At 36.9% G+C, this 19,621-nt stretch overlaps 1 protein-coding gene across 4 annotated transcripts in view; it reads right to left on the bottom strand.

The window, feature by feature from the left end:
* Nucleotides 1-4,408: 4,408 nt before the first annotated feature.
* The window catches only part of LOC149818327 (2-alkenal reductase (NADP(+)-dependent)-like), a 34,469-nt gene continuing 19,256 nt past the window's right edge, over nt 4,409-19,621 (bottom strand). Inside the window, exon 3 of one of the 4 annotated variants that reach the window (XM_089984552.1) lies at nt 4,409-4,793. In XM_089984552.1, coding sequence (XP_089840678.1) covers nt 4,699-4,793 — 95 coding nt within the window. In that variant the 3' untranslated portion in view covers nt 4,409-4,698. Of the gene's footprint in view, nt 4,794-7,729; nt 8,029-13,353; nt 13,809-19,621 lie in introns of those variants that run through there. The other 3 variants (XM_089984553.1, XM_089984550.1, XM_089984551.1) reach the window with 3 other exon arrangements.

Raw genomic sequence — 19,621 nt, 5'->3', positions numbered from 1 at the left:
TTTCTCAAGCCCGAAATAACCCACAGGCCTAGATATTCCAATCAATTAAGATCCAACTCAAGCAAGCTTAACACCTACAAGTTCAAACTGGAGTTTCTAAATCATGGCCCATTGAATGGGAAGATGTTCTTTGATTAGTCATATGCAGTGTGGTTTTTTTTTAGTACCATTATGTTTCAGAGCCTCACATGTTTTCGTTGTAGTGGGATGAATTGTCAAGAGAACCAAGGTTTGAGACAAATTCAAACATGAGAAAATGTTCAAACATTTACTGCCCACCATGTTTGTTCCTTCAAATCATGATTCAAAAGCCTTTATAAGTAAATTCAAGAAAGCATATCTACTTTTAGTCGTATACCTAAAGTTACTCAAACCCATGTAAGAGAAACTCAATTATGATCCAATTCAGATAAAACTTACCCAAGATCTTTCTAAAGACCCATATCCAATTAAAGATGATTTAAAACTAAAGTCTCCTAATGAATCCAAATCCATTTTGTTGGATCCCTCAAAACCTATTATAAAATTCATTGACCCATCCATAGGTGAAACAAATTTGGATATAAACCTAAACCATTTATATCCAAATCACAAAGAGCCTCCTGCCACAATGAATCCTCTCAAACCAAACCTAACAACCAGATCCAATAATACCTTACATCTAATTTTCCTAAACCTTATTCAGACATTTTTCAAATCCCAAGGTGCACCATAGCGCATAGAGTGAAGAGTATCTCATATTAAAATATTCTTATATTGGATATGTATGATCCATTTGATTTCTTTTTATGTAGAGGCACCATGAATGATTGTAATTGGTTTGGAAAGAACATACATGGTTTTTCTGCACTTCTCAAAGTGGTCCGCGCTTGGTATCCGCAGTATGAAGAGCATGGCATTGTTCACATTATATATTGGACTTGCATGATCGAAACGATACGGTGAAACTGAAAAAAATGAAAGCGAGATTTAGCCATGAGGGAAAGTCTTCTCCAACCCCAAGAGAATGATGTAGGAGCGGGAGCGATACACTACTAGGTCCATGGGGTCTATTTGGATTCATCTTTATTATTTATTTTTTTATAATTATTTAGTTTGGATCTTAGTTTATGATCTTGTTTTGTATCTTATTTCATATCTAATCTATCTGATATCCACATTGGTTCTTGAGTCCTATTTGGATTATAGTTTAAAAATGGATCTATCTTAGATCTATATTATGACGAAGGTTTCTAGGGTTGCTTTTTTGTTTGTTATATATATTCATTGTAGAGACACAAACATGGAGCTTGATGAATGAATTATTAGTGATTTTAGTTATTCTTCATCTATTTTTGTGTTATTTTTCATTGATTTCCTGTTTGATTAGTTTGTAGTTGTGCTAGGGTACCGATTCTTGCAGGGTTCAGAAACGATCCTCCTATTCACTGCATTAGTTTTTCATTCAAATTGAAGTTTAGACCTACTAAGATCCAAATTTGACTAAATTTTGAGTTTCAATATGCAGAATTTTTTTTAAAGCTAGTTGAATCCATATTCAGTTTTATCCAGTTTCATATGAGTCTAAATTTGAATCCAAATCTGATTAGGTTAGATTCAGTAATTCCTAGATTCAACCCTAGTCCAACACGTTTACATTGCTTGCACTTTTTGAATGAGATGAAATCTCTATTTTTTTTTCTTGCAGAAAAAAATTGGGCTCTTTGATTGACATAACAAAGATACTCCTCTTCAAATCCGAAGCCAGAAGATAGAAAAACTCTCGTAAGGAAAGAAAGAGTTTTTGATATGAGAAGTTTTTCAAAAAAAAGTTTTTCGTTTGTATGTATAGCATGAGAAAAACATAGTGAAAACATGTGAAAAAATGAGAGAAGATGAGGAGGGTAGTGGTGATGGTGGGTAGTGGTGAGATGGATGGTGGTGGAGAATGTAGAAATAAATTTTCTCTTAGTATGATACATTCTTCCACCACCTCAATGTTTCCTATCAAAACGTTTAATTTTTTAGAAAAAACTCTCTTAATGAAAAAGTCTCTCATTTGGAGGGGTCAAAAAAATCTGTACCAATTTTTCATTTTTCCTCACTTTTTCTACATCTTTCTCGCTGCCCTTAAGGATGCAAATGGGGAATTAAGGAAGAAAGTTTTGCAATATCCTGCTGTTCCGGACTCAATTTCAATCTAAATCCTGTGTTTAGCTGTTTTGAATCCAAACCGTTTACATCCCTACTCACCTTGGCAGTAGGGCTGTATACCAAAGCTGAACAAACCGAGCAGAAGGCAGTGGCGGAGCCAGGGGTGGGCGGTCGCCCACCCCAGAATTAGAAACCAAGGCAAGGGGGGTGGGCATGGTGAGCCAAGCATTTCTTCAATTCCTTGTTTACCACGACATCCTAGACTTAGATTCTCGTCCTCATTATAATTTGCCTACTTTACAATGACAATATTCTCATTTGCATAAACCAACATTGAGAAAGGTCAATATCTTAAGAAAGACTTTGTGTGTGTGTGTGCTAGCAGGTGCACACACGTGTTCTAACTTGTCAGTCACCATTCACCAATATTGCTATCAGCAACATTCTTAGTTGAAAAATAGTCACTCTTTTCCAAAGATCCAGTAAAAATTTTGGCAAAGAAAATTTAAAGAGAAATACCTTTTGTCTAGCTGAAGTACAATGCATCAACAGCACAAAACATTTTTTAAAAATAAGTAAAAACCACACACAAAATAGATACATGATACAAACTACTAAATATGCAATTTGGGTACAAACTGGATATTTCCTATACTACTTTCACAAATCTGACCGCACATATGTGTTCCACATAGCACATTTGCTAGGAACCAACACATACCAGACGAAAAAATATAACTTTTTCAGGCTTGAATATTAATGAAAGTTCTAGGCCATTTGTTTTCAAACGCTAAAAAAACTTGTTCGCATATTGTAATTATACGATCCAAGAGCCGATTTCTAAAAAATCAAGCATGGGTGCCCCCCCCCCCCCCCGAATTAGAAACCTTGGCATGGGTGCCCGCCCCCCTTGCCTCTGCGAGCCCTTCCCGACAGGGAGCTTTGCCCCCTCTGTACCTCGATTTTCGGCAGGGGCTTTGCTTCCCCTGCCTCCTATGATTGCCGACCCTGTCCCTCGAATAAATGGATCGTCCTTCAAGACCATAGCATTGTCCCCGAGACCCGAAGTCTGCCCACCCAACGAAAAACTTTTGGCTCCGCCACTGGCAGAAGGTGTTCAACTTCGGTTCATTCTCGTGGCAAGCCAAAGTTGAGCAAAAGTTCATCGCAACTTCGAGTTAAATGCAATGTTGTCAGAATCGGATTTTCAACCAAATCGGTTCTTCAAAAAAAAAGAGGCTTTGAATAGGCTCGAGTCCCCTCGGAGAGAATTGATTGGAATTGACCTATTTTAAAAACTGGACTTTTTAATTAGAAATTCAGAATAAATAAATAAAAACATCTATTACAATAAAACATTCAGAAAATTTTGGTAAAAATAACACTTTACTCCTTTCATGATAGGAGAGAGAGAGAGACTTGACGCATGAATTCTTCAACTTGCCCTAGTGGTGTCCCTTTGCATACTATTTTAATAGAAATTTGCACAAATATGGCGTGTCTCGTGTCCTTTTATCCATGTCCTTGTGACATAAAGGTAGGGAGGGAGCCTTTCAATGGCAGCACCAACCACCGGTGAGACTGAGCACGCTGGTCGGAGAGAGAGAGAGAAACCTCTGGCAACGCCCGATTGCAAGGAGTGGAGGGGCAGAGCGGCAAAGGGGGCAAATTGTGGAACTGTGCCTCTCGCAGATTAGGGTTAGCCGTGAGGGACAAAATCATATTATAATTAAATGTGGATATGGTTTTGATTTTCTTTTTTTAGACATCCGGACTTGATGGATATTAGAGTCGGATTACCTGTAAAAAAATGGATTTGGTATGAGCTTTTCACCATCACAGTCTGAATCCGAATTTGTTTAAGCAACATCCAATTTGTTGGGTCTGGTATTGGGCACATCCAGCCCAGATCCGAACCATTTACATCCCTAAGGCCGATTCAGGCCAGCTAGATTTAGTGCATCAGCTGAATATAATCAAGTCGTCCTGAATTGTCCGATTTCTCAAAAGCGGTCCAATCCACCACTTTCTTGAATTGAAATAGACCCGAATTGATTGGACTCGGCTGACTTGAGTTGATCCCATTACATTTTGATAACACTGGTTAAGTGAACCAAGTTTGAGCTAGCTCATTTACAAAATAATACATCTTTTTACTTTGAAAATAATAAATTTTGGAATCTAAACCTACCAAGCCAAGCTCAATCTAAGTTATTTATAGAAAAAAATGAAGCGTTTCAAAGTTGTACACAATAGAAATTGAACTGTAAACTTATTGTTTGCAAGCAAAAACACTTTAATTATCTATAATCCATAATATAAACTAGAAAACAGCATGTCCACACGAATGCACCACGTAAAAGTGCACACACACATACACATGCAGATCAAACATGATGATTAAAGCTTAACCTAATGAAACCGATGTAAACTAAGTGGATTTCGATTCAAATTCAGATCTAGATAGTGAATCCAGTGTTAAGCGACAAAAGGGTTGAAGCAGATCTGGTGCTTGGGGGCCAAACACCAACCGGCTAGCACCACATAATGGCTCCCCCTCCTCTACTAATCAACGTCCGCACATTGGCTGGCCTCCGGTTGATAAAAGCCTTGATGTCCCATCCCCCTACCAGGGGGTACTTTGCAGCGAAGGACGCCACCTGTGGGTTTCGACATTCATAAGTCTCCCACATGAGCAGAGAGCCCTTGTGAGCATAGATTGAAGGATGTAAAATGGTGCAGAATAGAGAGAGGATGCGTAAAAGATAATAGGTGAATAAGGCAAAAGTTGTGTATTAGTATTACAATTGATCCTTATATAACAAGTTGTGTATTAGTATTACAATTGATCCTTATATAACAATCTGCATGATAACTTCCTATACAGTTACAACAACCTTCATTTAGTTACAACATGATATCACGTTCCTTGATATGCATTGAATCAAAATGACAACACATATCCTTATCTATGCGTATCTTGACACTCCCCCTCAAGTTGGCGTTCTTATGTCGATAAGGGCCAACTTGCTCCTGAGATGAATAAACTACTCTCACCCAAGTGATTTGGTAAATATGTCAGCAACTTGATCCTTCGACCGCACAAACTTGGTATTGATTTCCTTTGCCTATATTTTTCCCTAATGAGATGACAATCTATTTCGATATGTTTGGTTCTTTCATGAAAAACTGGATTTGCTGCTATGTGCATTGCGGCTTGATTGTCATAGCATAATGTCATAGGATTTTCAAATTCAATACCCAAATCCTTAAATAAATATCCAATCCACGTTAGTTCGCAACATGCCAGCGACATTGCCTTGAATTCAGCTTTAGTTGATGATTTTGACACTATTGTTTGCTTCTTCGTTTTCCACGAAATAAGGCTTTTATCGATCATGATGCAATATCCTGTGGTAGACCGTCGGGTTACTGGACAAGAAGCCCAGTCAGAATCGCAAAACCCTGTTATATTGACCTTGCTTTGAGATGACATCATGATTCCATATGATGTGGTTCTCTTCAAATATCTGAGAAGTCTATACATAGCATCTCGGTGTGAGATTATAGGTCCATTCATGAATTGACTTAGGATATGCATGAATGAACTATGTTTGGTCGTGCGATAGTCAAATAAATGAGTTTACCGACTATTTTCCGATACGACGTTGGGTCTTTAAGGATTTCTCCACTTTAATTATCAAGCTTCAAATTTTGTTCCATGGGAAACTCGCTTGGTTTTGCTCCTGTGTATCCTGCATCATGGAGAATGCCAAGAGTGAATTTTCTTTGTGACAGAAATATATTGTCCTTTGATCTGGTGACTTCAATTCCTAAAAAAGATTTGAGCTTGCCCAAATCCTTTAAGCAGAAATGATCATTGATGAGAGTCTTTAGACAAGATATGTCTTCCAAATCGTTGCATGCGATGATGATGTCATCAACATATATGACTAAAAAAACTTTGCCTTTAATCGTAGACCTTGAAAATAAGGAATAGTCGGCTTTGGATTGGGAGAAGCCTAAACTGATAAGAAACTCTGAAAGCTTGGCGAACTATTTTTGTGACAACTATTTGAGCTCATATATGGATTTATTTAGGCGACATACAAGATTCTTCCCCTGGCGACTAAAACCGGGTGGCAATGTCATGTAGACTTCTTCGTGAAGATCACCATGGAGGAAAGCATTGTTGACATCAACCTGATAAAGGTGCCAATTGAAGATGGCCGCAAGGGCAAGTATGCAACGGATAGTAGTAATCTTGGCGATGGGAGCAAAGGTTTCATTATAGTCAATACCCTCAGTTTGAGTATAACCTTTTGCAACAAGTTTGACCTTGTATCGTTCAACAAAACCATCAGAGTTGTATTTGATTTTGAATATCCATTTGCATCCGATAGAAGTTTTGTCTGGAGGTAGTCGGGTGAGGGTCCAAGTGTTGTTTTCCTCTAATGCACGAATCTCATCATGCATGGCACCTTGCCATCTAGCATCTTGTACAACTTGGGAAAAGGTGGAGGGCTCAATGTCGTGAAGTAGGTTTGTCATAAAACATTGGTGAGTGAGAGAGTACCTGCGATCATCCAAATGTGAAATGATGAGATAATGAGTTCTTTTTGCTTGTTAGGAGCCGCACTCGTAAGATCCGGATCAAATTCGGGTGAAATTGCAAGACAGTGATAATCCTTGAGATGGGTAGGAGGGCGATGAGGTCGCGTGGATCTGCGAGCAAGTTCAAATGGTGTTGAAGGAGGTCCAGATTCTCGATTAGTAGCTTTAGGCTCGGGATTGGGTGATGACGTTGGAGGTGAGTTGGGTGGGGTAATATCAAGATTTAGACAATGGGGATGGTCGGAACTAAATGGATCATCAAAAGGTAAGGGAAGGACAATATTACTCTCATCCCTTTGGGACCCATTATTTGCTTGATAAGGAAATTCATTTTCACAAAAACGAACATCTTGACTAGTAAAAACTGTATGGTTTTCTAAGTCATATAATTTGTATGCGCTTTGCCCATATGGGTAACTGATGAAAATGCACCTTTTTGCCATATTATCGAATTTGTGGTTTTTATAGATATTATAAGCATAGCAAAGACATCCAAAAATACGAAGATGTTCATATTTAGGGGTACGGTTGTATAGTACTTCATAAGGGACTTTGTTATAAATGGCATTAGTTGGCAATCAGTTTAAAAGATAGGCAGCAGTCATGACACTTTCTCCCCAGAACTTTGTGGGTAGTCCACTTTGAAATAGTAGAGCGCGGGTTGTATTCAAAAGATCTCGATGTTTGTGTTTCACTATACCGTTTTGTTGGAGTGTGGCAACACAACTATGTTAGTGTTCTATCCCCCATTTCATTTAAATACGATTGCATCTCTTTTGAAAAAAACTCAGTCCCGTTGTCACTTCGTATTTTTTTAATTCTTTCTCCAAATTGGTTTTCAATAAAAGTCACAAAACTTTTGATAATAGAAAAGGTTTCATTTTTGTACTTCATTAGATAAACTCAAACAACTCTAGAAAAATCATCAACAATAGTCAAGAAATAATGAACACCATTAAGAGATGGAGTTTTATATGCTCCCCAAATATCACAATGAATCAAATCAAAAGGTTTATGAGTATGAATAGTACTGCTAGGAAATAAAAGTCTAGAGTCTTTAGGTAGATGACACACATGACAATTATCTATAGATTTGTAATGTTCAATGAAATTGGTACCAATGAGGAAAGCCGTTCTAGAATTAGATGGATGTCTTAGCCGGCGATGCCATAATTTTGATTTGTCAATAATGGAGGAATTAATGATTTTGTCGGCTTGATCAAGAATGTATAACCCGCCTTGCAATTTATTCGTTCCAATTGAAGTCGTCGAGTGTCGGTCCTACAAGATGCAAAAAACATTGTTAAATATCGCATCACATTTAAAATCAGCACATAACTTAGAGATTGAAATAAGATTGAATTGGAACTCGAGTACACATATGACATCTTTAAGTGTGAGATTAGAAGAGAGGGTCACGGTTCCTATATGGGTGACAGTGGCACGGGTTCCATTGGGAAGGCCGACTGATGGATGTTGTGGTTTCTTGAGTGAATCCAAAAGCATCGGGTTATTGCATATATAGTCGGTGGCTCCAGTACCTAAAATCCATACTCTGTTGAAAATGAGACAGCATGATAAATTCAAGGTCGTACCTGATAGATTTGCAAATGATTCGGTTTTACCTTGATTGGCTTTATTCATAAGATCAATGATTTGCTTAAGGAGTTCAAGGTTAACTAGAGTAGTACCAAGTTCACCTATAGTGCTGGCTGATGTAGTGGCATTGGCCTTATGCTTTGAAGGTGCATTAGATGAATTCGACCTGCTTGGAAACCCGACCAGAAAATAACATTTTGCCTTTATATGCCCAAGTTTGCCGCAATGTTCACACTTGATTCGGGGCTTTCCCCGTCCGCGTCCTTGATACTCTCTTGTATTGAAAATGTCTGATTGGGTAACATTTGCAGCCACTGATTCGGCTATGGGTACAATAACATTAAGTTCCTTGTGTCTTTCTTCTTGAATTAAGAATGAATAAGCCTTGGCAATAGTATGCAGTGGGTCCATGAGCAATATTTGACTCCGAACTTGATTATAGCTTTCATTCAGTCCCATTAGGAACTGTATCAATTGATCACGTTGTTGGAGTTCATATACTTTCTTTATAGCGCCACACTCACAACTGGGTAATTGCGTGTAGGATGCAAGCTCATCCCACAATGCTTTAATCATGCTGTAATACACGACAATAGAAGGCAGCTCTTGTTTATAATTCATGATTTGATGTTGGATTTGGTACACTCTTGGTGCATCAGCTCGAGAAAACCGCTCACTCAGTTCATCCCATACTTCGGTTGTTGAACGTGCATAAATAATCGTGGCGGAAAGGTCCTTGTGTATGGCGTTTAGAATCTAGGATTGAACGAGGTTATTGCATCAATTCCATGCAGCGATGAGAGAAGGTGGAGAATATGGTTTTGGGATAGAACCGTCCACAAAATCCATTTTGTTTTTGGCATTTAATGCCATGATCATGGCTATTCGTCATGTAGGATAATTATCCCCTATTAAGCAGTGTGATACAAGCATAATACATGGGTTGTCGAAGTGATGAACGTAATAAGAACTATCCTCCTTGACTCCCTTGTCATGGTTGGCTTGTATATGCTGCCTTGACTCAGCATCATCACTCGCCATTATCTCTTTTTTACTTCTGCTTTGATACTATGTAAAATGGTACAGAATAGAGAGAGCATATGTAAAAGATAATAGGTGAATAAGGCAAAAATTGTGTATTAGTATTACAATTGATCCTTATATAACAGTAGGGGTGGCAATCAGGTCGGGTTGGCAGGTCAACATACCTCAACACGAACCCGACCCGTTTATTAAACGAGTCGGCTGTGGCAAACACGAACCCGACTCATTTATTAAACAGTTAACCTGACACGACACGGTTAACCCGTTTAATAAATGGGTTAGGTCGGGTAAACAGGTTGGCGGGTCGAGTCCGGGTAAACGAGTTGGCGGACGGGTTGACGGGTCGGGTTCGGGTAAACGGGTTGACCCATACACCTAACCCACTTATTAAACGGGTCAGCTGGGTTGGCGGGTTGGCATACCCCTAACACGTACCCGACCCGTTTACAACACGAACCCGTTTAAGCCAAACCCGAACCCAACTAAGAAGCGGGTTGGCGAGTCGTGTCAGATTTTGCCGCCCCTATATAACAACCTACCTACGATAACTTCCTATACAGTTACAACAACCTTCCTTTAGTTACAACAGGATATCACGTTCCTTGATATGCATTGAATCGGAATGACAACACATATCCTTATCTATGTGTATCTTGTCAAAGCGTGTTCTTTAAATTTTATATGGTGCTTTTATTGAAATATGCTACTAAAGAAATTTTAAATTCTTGTACGTATGCTCTCATTAGTCATGCCATGGATGGTTAGTATGCTCTCGTGAGTTTGCTCTATCGGTATATCATCTACATATTCATGTGTCATACACATGTTTATGCATGTTTTTATGTGCCATTAATGATTATGTGTCATTCCAAAATTGTTTCGTATTTTGTTGAAAAATTAGACGTGTTCTCAAATTAATTGAAATTAATATTTTCTCTTCAAAATGAGGTATTGTTTTATTGGTTCTTGCGTAAGCATAATAATTCAAAAAATGTATTTTGGGTATGTTAGTATCTTTATGGCTATGTGTGTATGTTCCTATGCATATCTTATGTGATCCTTCATAAGCTTTTTTATAGGATATGTGGCTTTAAAGTCATTAAATTATTGCATATACATGATCTTTTATCTCTTTGAGAGTATTCATGGTTAGTTCTACTTGTGTATGCTCTTGGTTTTCTCTATGGTTCTTTGAAAAATCTTTATATATGTTTTGGCCCATTTAATGTTAAAAATCACTATTGTCTCATAGATAGACTTATAATCTAGATTGAGCTACCTATCTATATAGATTGCTTATATTGGCCATGCTAATCCTTCATTGTTATTGATGTAATCTTGTTTTGTAAAAAATTATCAATTGACATCTTGTTGTGCACATGATTGCACTATATTCATTCTAAATATATATGAACTCACTTATTTGAAAATTGATTTTTGTGAGTATTTATTGCCTTCTTATGGCATTTCGTTGTCCATCACAAAATTTTATATGATGCATCATTTCCTTTTAGCCTTTTTGTTGAGGTGAGTTATGTGCACCTCAGTTTGTGTCAGTTTAGATTGTCAGTTTGTAATCTGGCTCTAACTGACGATTGTTTAATCTCTGGTTCTGTGAGTGTATTGTATCACTCATTTGTTTATTTGGTTATTGTTATTATGGATGCTTATAATTATGATTATTTGTAATGGCTATCTGTTTTTTAAACTATGACATTTTAAAATATTATTAGAATTGATATCCTTATTTTTCTTGATGACATTAGTTTATTTTCATTACAAGCTCTCCTTACCTCGTATGTTCTCTACTATTATGCTTCTTATTTAAGTGTTATTATATAAAAACAAGAGATGTTTATTCATACTTTTGTGTGTTTGTTTTGCCCAAAAATGGCATTGAGATTATACTCTTGTTCTAGTAGCAGATACACTTATTTTGAGTGTCATTATATGTAGACAAGAGATGATGCTTTCAATGTGGTGAGTTATATGAACCCATCAGTTATGTTCATTTTATACTCATTCATACACTTTTTTTAAGTGTCATTTTATGTAGACAAGAGATGCTAGTTATTTACACTTTTTTATGTTTTTTAGACCTTTAGTAGCATTGTGATTATGCTCCTGATCTAGACGATGATACACTTCATTTTTGAGGATTTGAGATCTAGTTAGGTGATTGTTTGTGGTGGTTAGTTTGAGATTTGCAAATATCATTCATGAGATTTTTAAATCTCTTCATAATTTTCTAAACTCATTTACTCTTGTATGAGAAATGATTATTGAAATATTTTCATGCATTTTGTATTTAATATGCTTTAGTTGCATGATTTGTTCCATGATTAATTGTCTTGCGTGTTTTGCATAAGTTTGATTAATGCTTTCTAAGCATTTGTTAACGAAGGATATATTATATGAGTTATTGGTGTGTATTTTTATTTTGTGTATTCCCTTGGTCCATAAGTGACCACTATCGTACCAATATCTCATTGTAACCTTTATGGCATTTCTTTGAGATATTGTTGGTTTCATTAGTTAGTTTTTTAAGCATGTGTTCTTGAAAGACTTTTTTATCTCTTAAAATTGGTCTATAAGTAACTTTTTTACTTATATGGCTAATATTGCTTCTAAAATGAAATTGATCTATGTGTATTTTACCTTTCTTAAATCTTTTATTAAGTGATTGAAATAATTTCTTATCTTCCGCTATGTAAAAATGATTTGTTATTTATATTTTTTTATGAGTTATTTCTTCATGGTATCGATAATGTTGAAAATTCATGCCTGTTATGCATTAATATGTTTTTTGTGATAGATATATGTGTGCATGATTTTCATGAATGATTAAAGTGATTAATGACTAACGTGTTTGAAATTAATGAATTTTCAAAATTAATTTATACTTTAAATGTTTTTTAAAAATGTTAAATTGACTTATTAAATATCTTCTATATATTGAATGTTTCTGTGCTTGGCCATCCTCTCTCCATAATATATAACTAATATAGTTATCCTTTGAAATCTTCTTATGATATATATGTGTATAGTTCAGATATTTTCTTAGCTCTATTTACAACTTTTCAAGAATTGATGATATTGAAGATCCTCTATGTAATGTATCATATGATTAAGCACCCCTTAAAAGCACCAAATGGAAGAACTTGATGAAGCCTATGAAGATATTTTATGTAATAGGTTTCTTCTTTTGTAATTTCAAACTTACAGTGAGTCACCGAAAGTTTAAGAGGGGTGTTAATATATATATATATATATATATATATATATATATATATATATATATATATATATATATATCATAGTCAACCTAAGTTACATCTTGTAGTCGTTGGAGAGGGTGTCCAATGGCTAGAAGGGAATCTCCTTTTTCCTGTTCTCTACTTTAATCTCTCTCTCTCTCCTCCCCTCTTTGTGTCTATATATATATATGGGTGGGTGCCTTTGTAAGGTGAGTGAGTGACACATAGTTTTAGGACCTTCTGTGTTTTTTAGTGTATTGTAGTGAGGCCTTTATGTATTTATTTCCTTTATGTATTTTTGTTCATTATGAATGAAATGATTTATTCATACAACTTGTATCAAGTTTTGCATATTGTTAGTATTCAAATACATTTTGATTGGCATTTGGACTATGATTTGGAATGTCTTGGATTTCGTGTTATTAAATGACACGTCCCAGACCCATTTAGAAGACATACTTGCATGTGTCTTTTGTTTAATCTAAAACCATAGATGTGATCTTTATGTTTTATTTAGTAGAAAATGTGTATTAGTTTAAACAATTTTCATGTTTAAATATATATATTTTTACTCACCAAAAACATCAATGATTCATATTGCATCAAAAACTTGATTAACTAAAAATCAAGAATTCTTATTAAATCAATTTATTCCAAAGCATGATTTTTAGTGAATAAACAATAATAAACAGATCTACAAGTTTGGATTAAGCAAAAAATACATACAAGTATGTTTTTTAAAGGGGCCTGAGACGGTTTGGGAGATAAATGGTTTGGAAGCTATATATATATAGATGCAGCAATGGCGGTGATGCTGTTGTTGTTGTTGCAACAGTGGCAGTGCTGCTGCTTCTACTCTTTCTCGCCCTTCCACTCGCTCCCAACCCCACTATTAGTTAGGAGACAATAGCCAAGCTTTCATAATGTTGGCAGTTCCCACTACTATGTATATAAATTCATCAAAATGATAAAACCCCATTGGTATGATCCCGCTCTGATCTGGACCCTGCAGACGGGATGTCTCATGATAATTTGGAGTCGCCTCGCCAGGTCTCAACAAGGATGCTTCTTGGGGCTTCTTTGGTGACGGTAAAGCCACCACATGAATTGCCGAGTAGATAGATCTGATCCAAAACCGAGATAGGAATGTAACTGAGACCCCTGCGAGAATAGACTTTAGAAATTGGGGGATAAGACACGAGACACATCGAGGAGGGTTAGAGTCAACAATATGCCAGATGCTTCGCAAACTACCAATGAATTTCATTGAACTTCCATCACCCTCGTGAAGGGGCACTTATATTGTTCTCTAGGGTTATCCCTCAAGAACACTACCTATTATGGCATGATAGATAGACATGTCAAGCACGTGAAAAGATGAATGGTTGTCATCTATGACCCTGTCCCGGTCTGCCATATCTTAGTGGCTCTATGTCCGATCATGTGGTGGACCGGGAAAAAGACTGCTAGTTCAAACCAGAGCTTTAGACGTATTGGGCTAGTCTCTCCACACCCGACTTGTTGTTACAAGGGGTCGTGAAGCTTTGGAAAAAGAAAACATTGCCTCAGATATTTTGAGAGGTCTGGTGTAATATGTAGATTAGGGTATCCATATTCAATGAGGCTTTTAAGGTTGCATTGCCCTTTTCAAGAAGTTAGGCGCATACGCGGGAACGGGGCCTCACTACTTTTTTCTTCATTCGGGGGGACTAGCCTCATGGCTTCAGCCTCACGTAGTATCATGCATACGATTTAAGTTATCTTTTTTTTTTTTTTTATCTCTCTCTTAAGTTGAGCTGACCCGTATTTCGAGAATGAAGTCAACGAACATAGATGACCTTTAAGAAGAAAGAATAATAGCAACCTTATGGGGATGCTTAAAAAGAAGAATAGGCAGAAGCATGATCCTGGGGAAGTAAGCAAGTTTGGGGGAAGAATCAAATAAATTGAGCTATCATCTATACTAAGAAGTTCAACATTTTTGCTAATGACCCAGATCCATAGAGTTTGAAAAGTCTCTAACTCCCTCTTTGTTGTTCGAGGGTTGCATGATTTCATTGGAAGGTGGTCATCATTGGAGCTTCCAAACACATTCCCAATAACATCAGCCATGTGGTACCTTTATAAGTAGGCCTTTTTTATGTTTCTTAGTTTACTTTATTATTTTCCATGCCATGCACTCAGAGAATAGATCGGGAAATTCTCAAAAGTCTCTAGTCGGTTTTAGTGAATGAGAGGAATGGCTTGGCCACCTTCCCCTTAAAAGATTCAATTGGTCCCCGGTTCTTCGTCATTTGTGCTCATGGGTTCATTTAACCACTTCCCAGATCTGCCCCCTCTGCTAGGGTTGTAGGTCTTTTGTTCAAGCGTCTACGGCTTTAGAGAAGTTCCTACTGTTGTAATGGTTAGTGGTCAATCTTTCCCCCTTATTTTTAGGTAGAAAGCTTTCCCCTTTGTAACTCCCCTTACCTGAGAGAATAAATAAACTTTCTCCCTCTCTCGAAGTCTTATCGGATCCTACTTTTATCCATAGTCACATATATCAGCAATATTTTCAAAATATCATGATATTATTGTTGTAAATTCAGCAAATAATAATATAGGTAAAATATTGCAATATTTTGAAAATATTACAAATTTGATAATATTTCAATATTCTCGTGATATTATCATGATATTATCTATTAGTTTTACTGTTTTTATTTATTATTTATATTTTAAATATGTTTTTCTTCTTTATTTTATATTTGTTACTTATTTATTTTATTATTTATGTATTGTTTGTCTAAAATTACTTATTTTTGTTATTTTGTATATTTTTAAAGCCTCAAGATTTTCCTAAGATCTATCACCAAACCTATAATATCGCGAGAAATAGCCCTACCAAGATATAGTCGATACCAATATTTGTGACTATGATTTTAGCCCAAGAATAGTTTGTCTGGGAGAGGGAAAGGCACTGTAGCATTTGGGATTAGTATGTAGCTGCATTCTGGGAAATCCTTTGAACTATGGTGTGTGCAAGGGAGGTATGTAATTGTGCCCCTAGACCTTAGTTTCATGCAAGTAGATGTTAACCATCATGGGGGAGAGGGGTGAGACGAATGGAGAGCATGCTACCACAAAAAGGACTCGAGAGAGGTCACGATGGTGGAGGTGGTGTTCTTAGAAATCATGCAGGGGATTTGATTTTTGCATATGCAGCACCGTATGGACATGTTAATAGTATTCAAGCAGAATGTTTATCACTTCTCGATGGTCTTCGCCTCTGCCAAGCCTTGAACGGGATCTTTACGCAAGAGAATCACGGTTTGAGGGCATTCCCTTACCTCGGCAATACAATAAGAAAGCCCCACTTTCGTTATTCGTTATCTCCCCGCGATGAGGATAGAGGTGTTCATATTAATCAAATGAAGCAAGACAGTCGAGTTCACCTCAACAACATGAGGGCTGATGTTTAAGGCTTGGTAGAGGCAGAGACCATCAACAAGAAGTGATAAACATTAGCTCTTCCACGACAGGAGAAGGGCAACAACCTCATTGTTGGACCGAAGCAAGAAATGGAAGCTAGTCATTCCCGCCTCTCCACCCTTGCTTAGTGTTCCACTTGTGAACTTGGATGCAGTGGATGTAACGCCCCAAAAAGTTAACCCGGAAATATACATAAAATCTCACATTTTTTTTAATTATTTAGATTACAACGGAAGTATTCATTTTGGTTCCGGTTAGAATTTTGGGTGGGTTACAAGTATTCTAACTTAACATAAGACTGAATTCATTCGCAGTAACAGATTTGGGTCCATGTCCAAATTGTGGATCGGGTCCAATCAAGAATCAGAAATCCAAGATAGAAATGAGACATTTCAATTCATGAACCAAATTAAACCATTCATCAATTAAATGAATTGCTTGTAAACGTTGGACTCTAAGGCTCACAACATTGTCAAAACAAATTAAAAGTCTTAATAACCATAGACTATTTTTTTTCAAAAAAATACTGGATCTAAAATAGTTGGTTCTTGGCATCGCCAGTAGCATCCTGCCATCGCTACAACTCATTTATGATATAGGGGTCAGACTCATCAAGTCTCATTAGGAACACAATAACATTGCGTACAAAACCAAGTATACAAGAAATCATACATCCTTTCAAAACATATACAATCCAACATAGCAATCATGCATTTAGATGGACAACTATGACAAATAATTTCATGTAGCATATTACAAAGCATGAACATATCAATGATTAAGCATTCAAATCATTAATGACATCTTTTCACTACAACTTCATCAAAAAGTGAATTTGTTCAAATGTAAGGCCAGGTTTCTCTTGCTTACCATTCTTGTGGGTACGCACAGGACAAGTCGTCGAATCAAAGGAGATCATTTGAAGGTTTATTGTGCCATATATTTTAATGACCCAAGCGACTTACTGAAACAGATCCACTGAGGGCGATTCATGATCGAAAGAAACTCCACCAACGGTAGCACAAAAATAATGCAGTATAAACTTTTGCAGAAAACATGGACATATCCCTTAAGACAATATTGGTAGTCTGACCCCCTAACCTCCAAGGACTAGGGACCAAATGAGTTTTCTCGCTTGAAAAGACTTTAACGCAGTCCATTGGAGTGTGTACCATCTACCCTCTCTAAGTAGACCCAGACTAAATGGGTTATTAGGTTCTTTTTATTAAAGGCAAAGTGTCACTGCATTTTATTCATGTATTATTTACCATTTGGCCTTTTATGGCCAATTAGCTCAAGTACTACTGCATCTGCTCTGTGGTAACTTTCCAAAATTGTCTTTCATGGTCAAGTACTCTACTCTAAGGTAACTTTCCACAATTGCCTTTTATGACAAAAACATCATATTGTCCACTCATGGCAGTTACATAATTTGTTAGCTCATTCATATTGATAACTCATTTAGTATGTTTCCTGGTACCTTTAAACCAATTGAGCATTTATATCCCCGCATTTGCTCTAAGGTAACGTTTATGTGCACATGTATGATTTTCATAACTTCGTACACTTACGACACCACATTAGTTCTTTTAAACTAGTGTTGTGAAAAGCGTTGAGGCGTAGCGAGGCGCTCCACCAAAATTTGAGGCGAGGCGTAAGCCTCGAGGCGTAAAGCGTAAGCCTCAATTTTTTTTAAATTAAAAAAAAACTATAAAAAATATTTAAAATTATAAATAAATAAAAATTGCTTTATTGATAAAGCAACGACCATCGTAAAATCAATAATTTCACTAGTGACAAAATAATATACATGAAAAACATGATGCATCTTTCCTGCACCAACACCCGTACCAAACCCTATAGGGTCAAGGTATGGTGATAAACAAGGAGGTTCGATTAGAACCTGGGTATGGTTTATGAAATTTCATGGGGCCCGACCCCAGTTTTGACTAAGATCCACAACTTTTCAATGTAAAAAATATAAATGATATTATTTTACTGGTTATGGTTAGAGTTTGGTTATGCAATTCCTATATGGTTCGACTATGACTTCTCGTGGTAGGTCTCACTGAACCAGAATCCGGACCCGATACCAGTATCATAAATCAAATTTGGGTTTGAACACACTTGAATCCAACGAAACCCGACCTCTTGACACCCTTAATTCTGGCTCAGATGATTTAAGTTGAGTTTGAGCTCAGCTCGTGCTAGCTCATTTAGTCTAAATAATTGGATTTTTTAAAGGTTCGTGATGAGAATGGAACCATGACCCATTGGCTACAAGAATACCGACCAACTAATTGAGCCAACATATTATTTTTTATATCAGGTATGCTCATTTAGACAATCCTAAATAAGTTTAAGTCAAGCCGAACAGTGGGTGTTCGACTAGGCTCGTACTACATGAGCTGCTCAGTCCTGTTTGCCGAGCTCACTTAGCAGTTGGTTTGCCAACTCTCTTCAAAGAAGGTTGTCATATCGTATCGACAAAAAATAGATACCTTTTACCCTGAATCGGTTATTTTTTAATAAATATAAAAAACACTTAAAATTATTATTTTAATATTAATTTAATAAATTTAACATGTGTCACGTTTTGACCTTTGTGTTCTTTCATTTTCACATCCCACTTTTAATCATTTTGGCATGACCCCTCAACCTCAACCCCTTTCCCTCTTCACCTTGGATGTTTTCACACATACACACACACACACACACACAGAGAGAGAGAGAGAGAGAGAGAGAGAGAGATGAACAACGTGTTTAATGCGTTCAAGGTGAGGGTGGGTATCGAGTGGAGCCCCCACTTGTACATAATGCTGGTGAGAGGGCTGCCAAGGACCCGAAAGCTTCACCGGCAGACCCTCGAGGCCCTCCGCCTCATGAGATGGAACACTCCCACCGTCTGCGGCATGCTCCAGCAGGTCTTTCTCTCTCTCTCTCTCTCTGAATGAATGGATGAATAAATAAGATTAAAAGTGAGAGGCGTATACCCCTCACCTTGAGGAGTGCCTCGCCCCCAAGGCGTGCGCCTCAAGGCGTGCGAAATTTGCGCTTTATGCTTTCGCCTCAAGGCACAAAGGCCCTTGCCTTGAGGCACGCTTTTAATAACACTATTTTAAACCATTTGCTCATTCATGAGAATTCACATGTGCATGCACATTTTTCATGACTTATTGCGTATTATAATCACATGCCACATATCATAACATCATGTTGCATATCATGTCATGTTGCACATCATATCATATTGCACATTATAACATCATGATAGAATTTAAATCTTAACATTCAAAAGATGTTCATAAAAGATGGTACAAGCACATTGCCTCAATAGGCCCACATACCATTCATTAGTATGTCACATGTCCATCTGGTTAACATCTAGAACCATCATATATTCATCTGGTTCACTTCTGAAACCATTTCATGCATTCAAATTAACTTCTAGAACCATCATATATCCATTTGGTTCAATTCTGAAACCATTTTATGCATTCAAA

This window comes from Nuphar pumila, chromosome 13 (genome assembly GCF_984573655.1).
Source record: "Nuphar pumila chromosome 13, dmNupPumi1.hap1.1, whole genome shotgun sequence".
In the NCBI taxonomy this organism is placed as follows: Eukaryota; Viridiplantae; Streptophyta; class Magnoliopsida; order Nymphaeales; family Nymphaeaceae; genus Nuphar; species Nuphar pumila.
The sequence above is the reverse complement of the archived record's forward strand: the minus strand, read 5'-3'. Positions and strand labels throughout refer to the sequence as shown.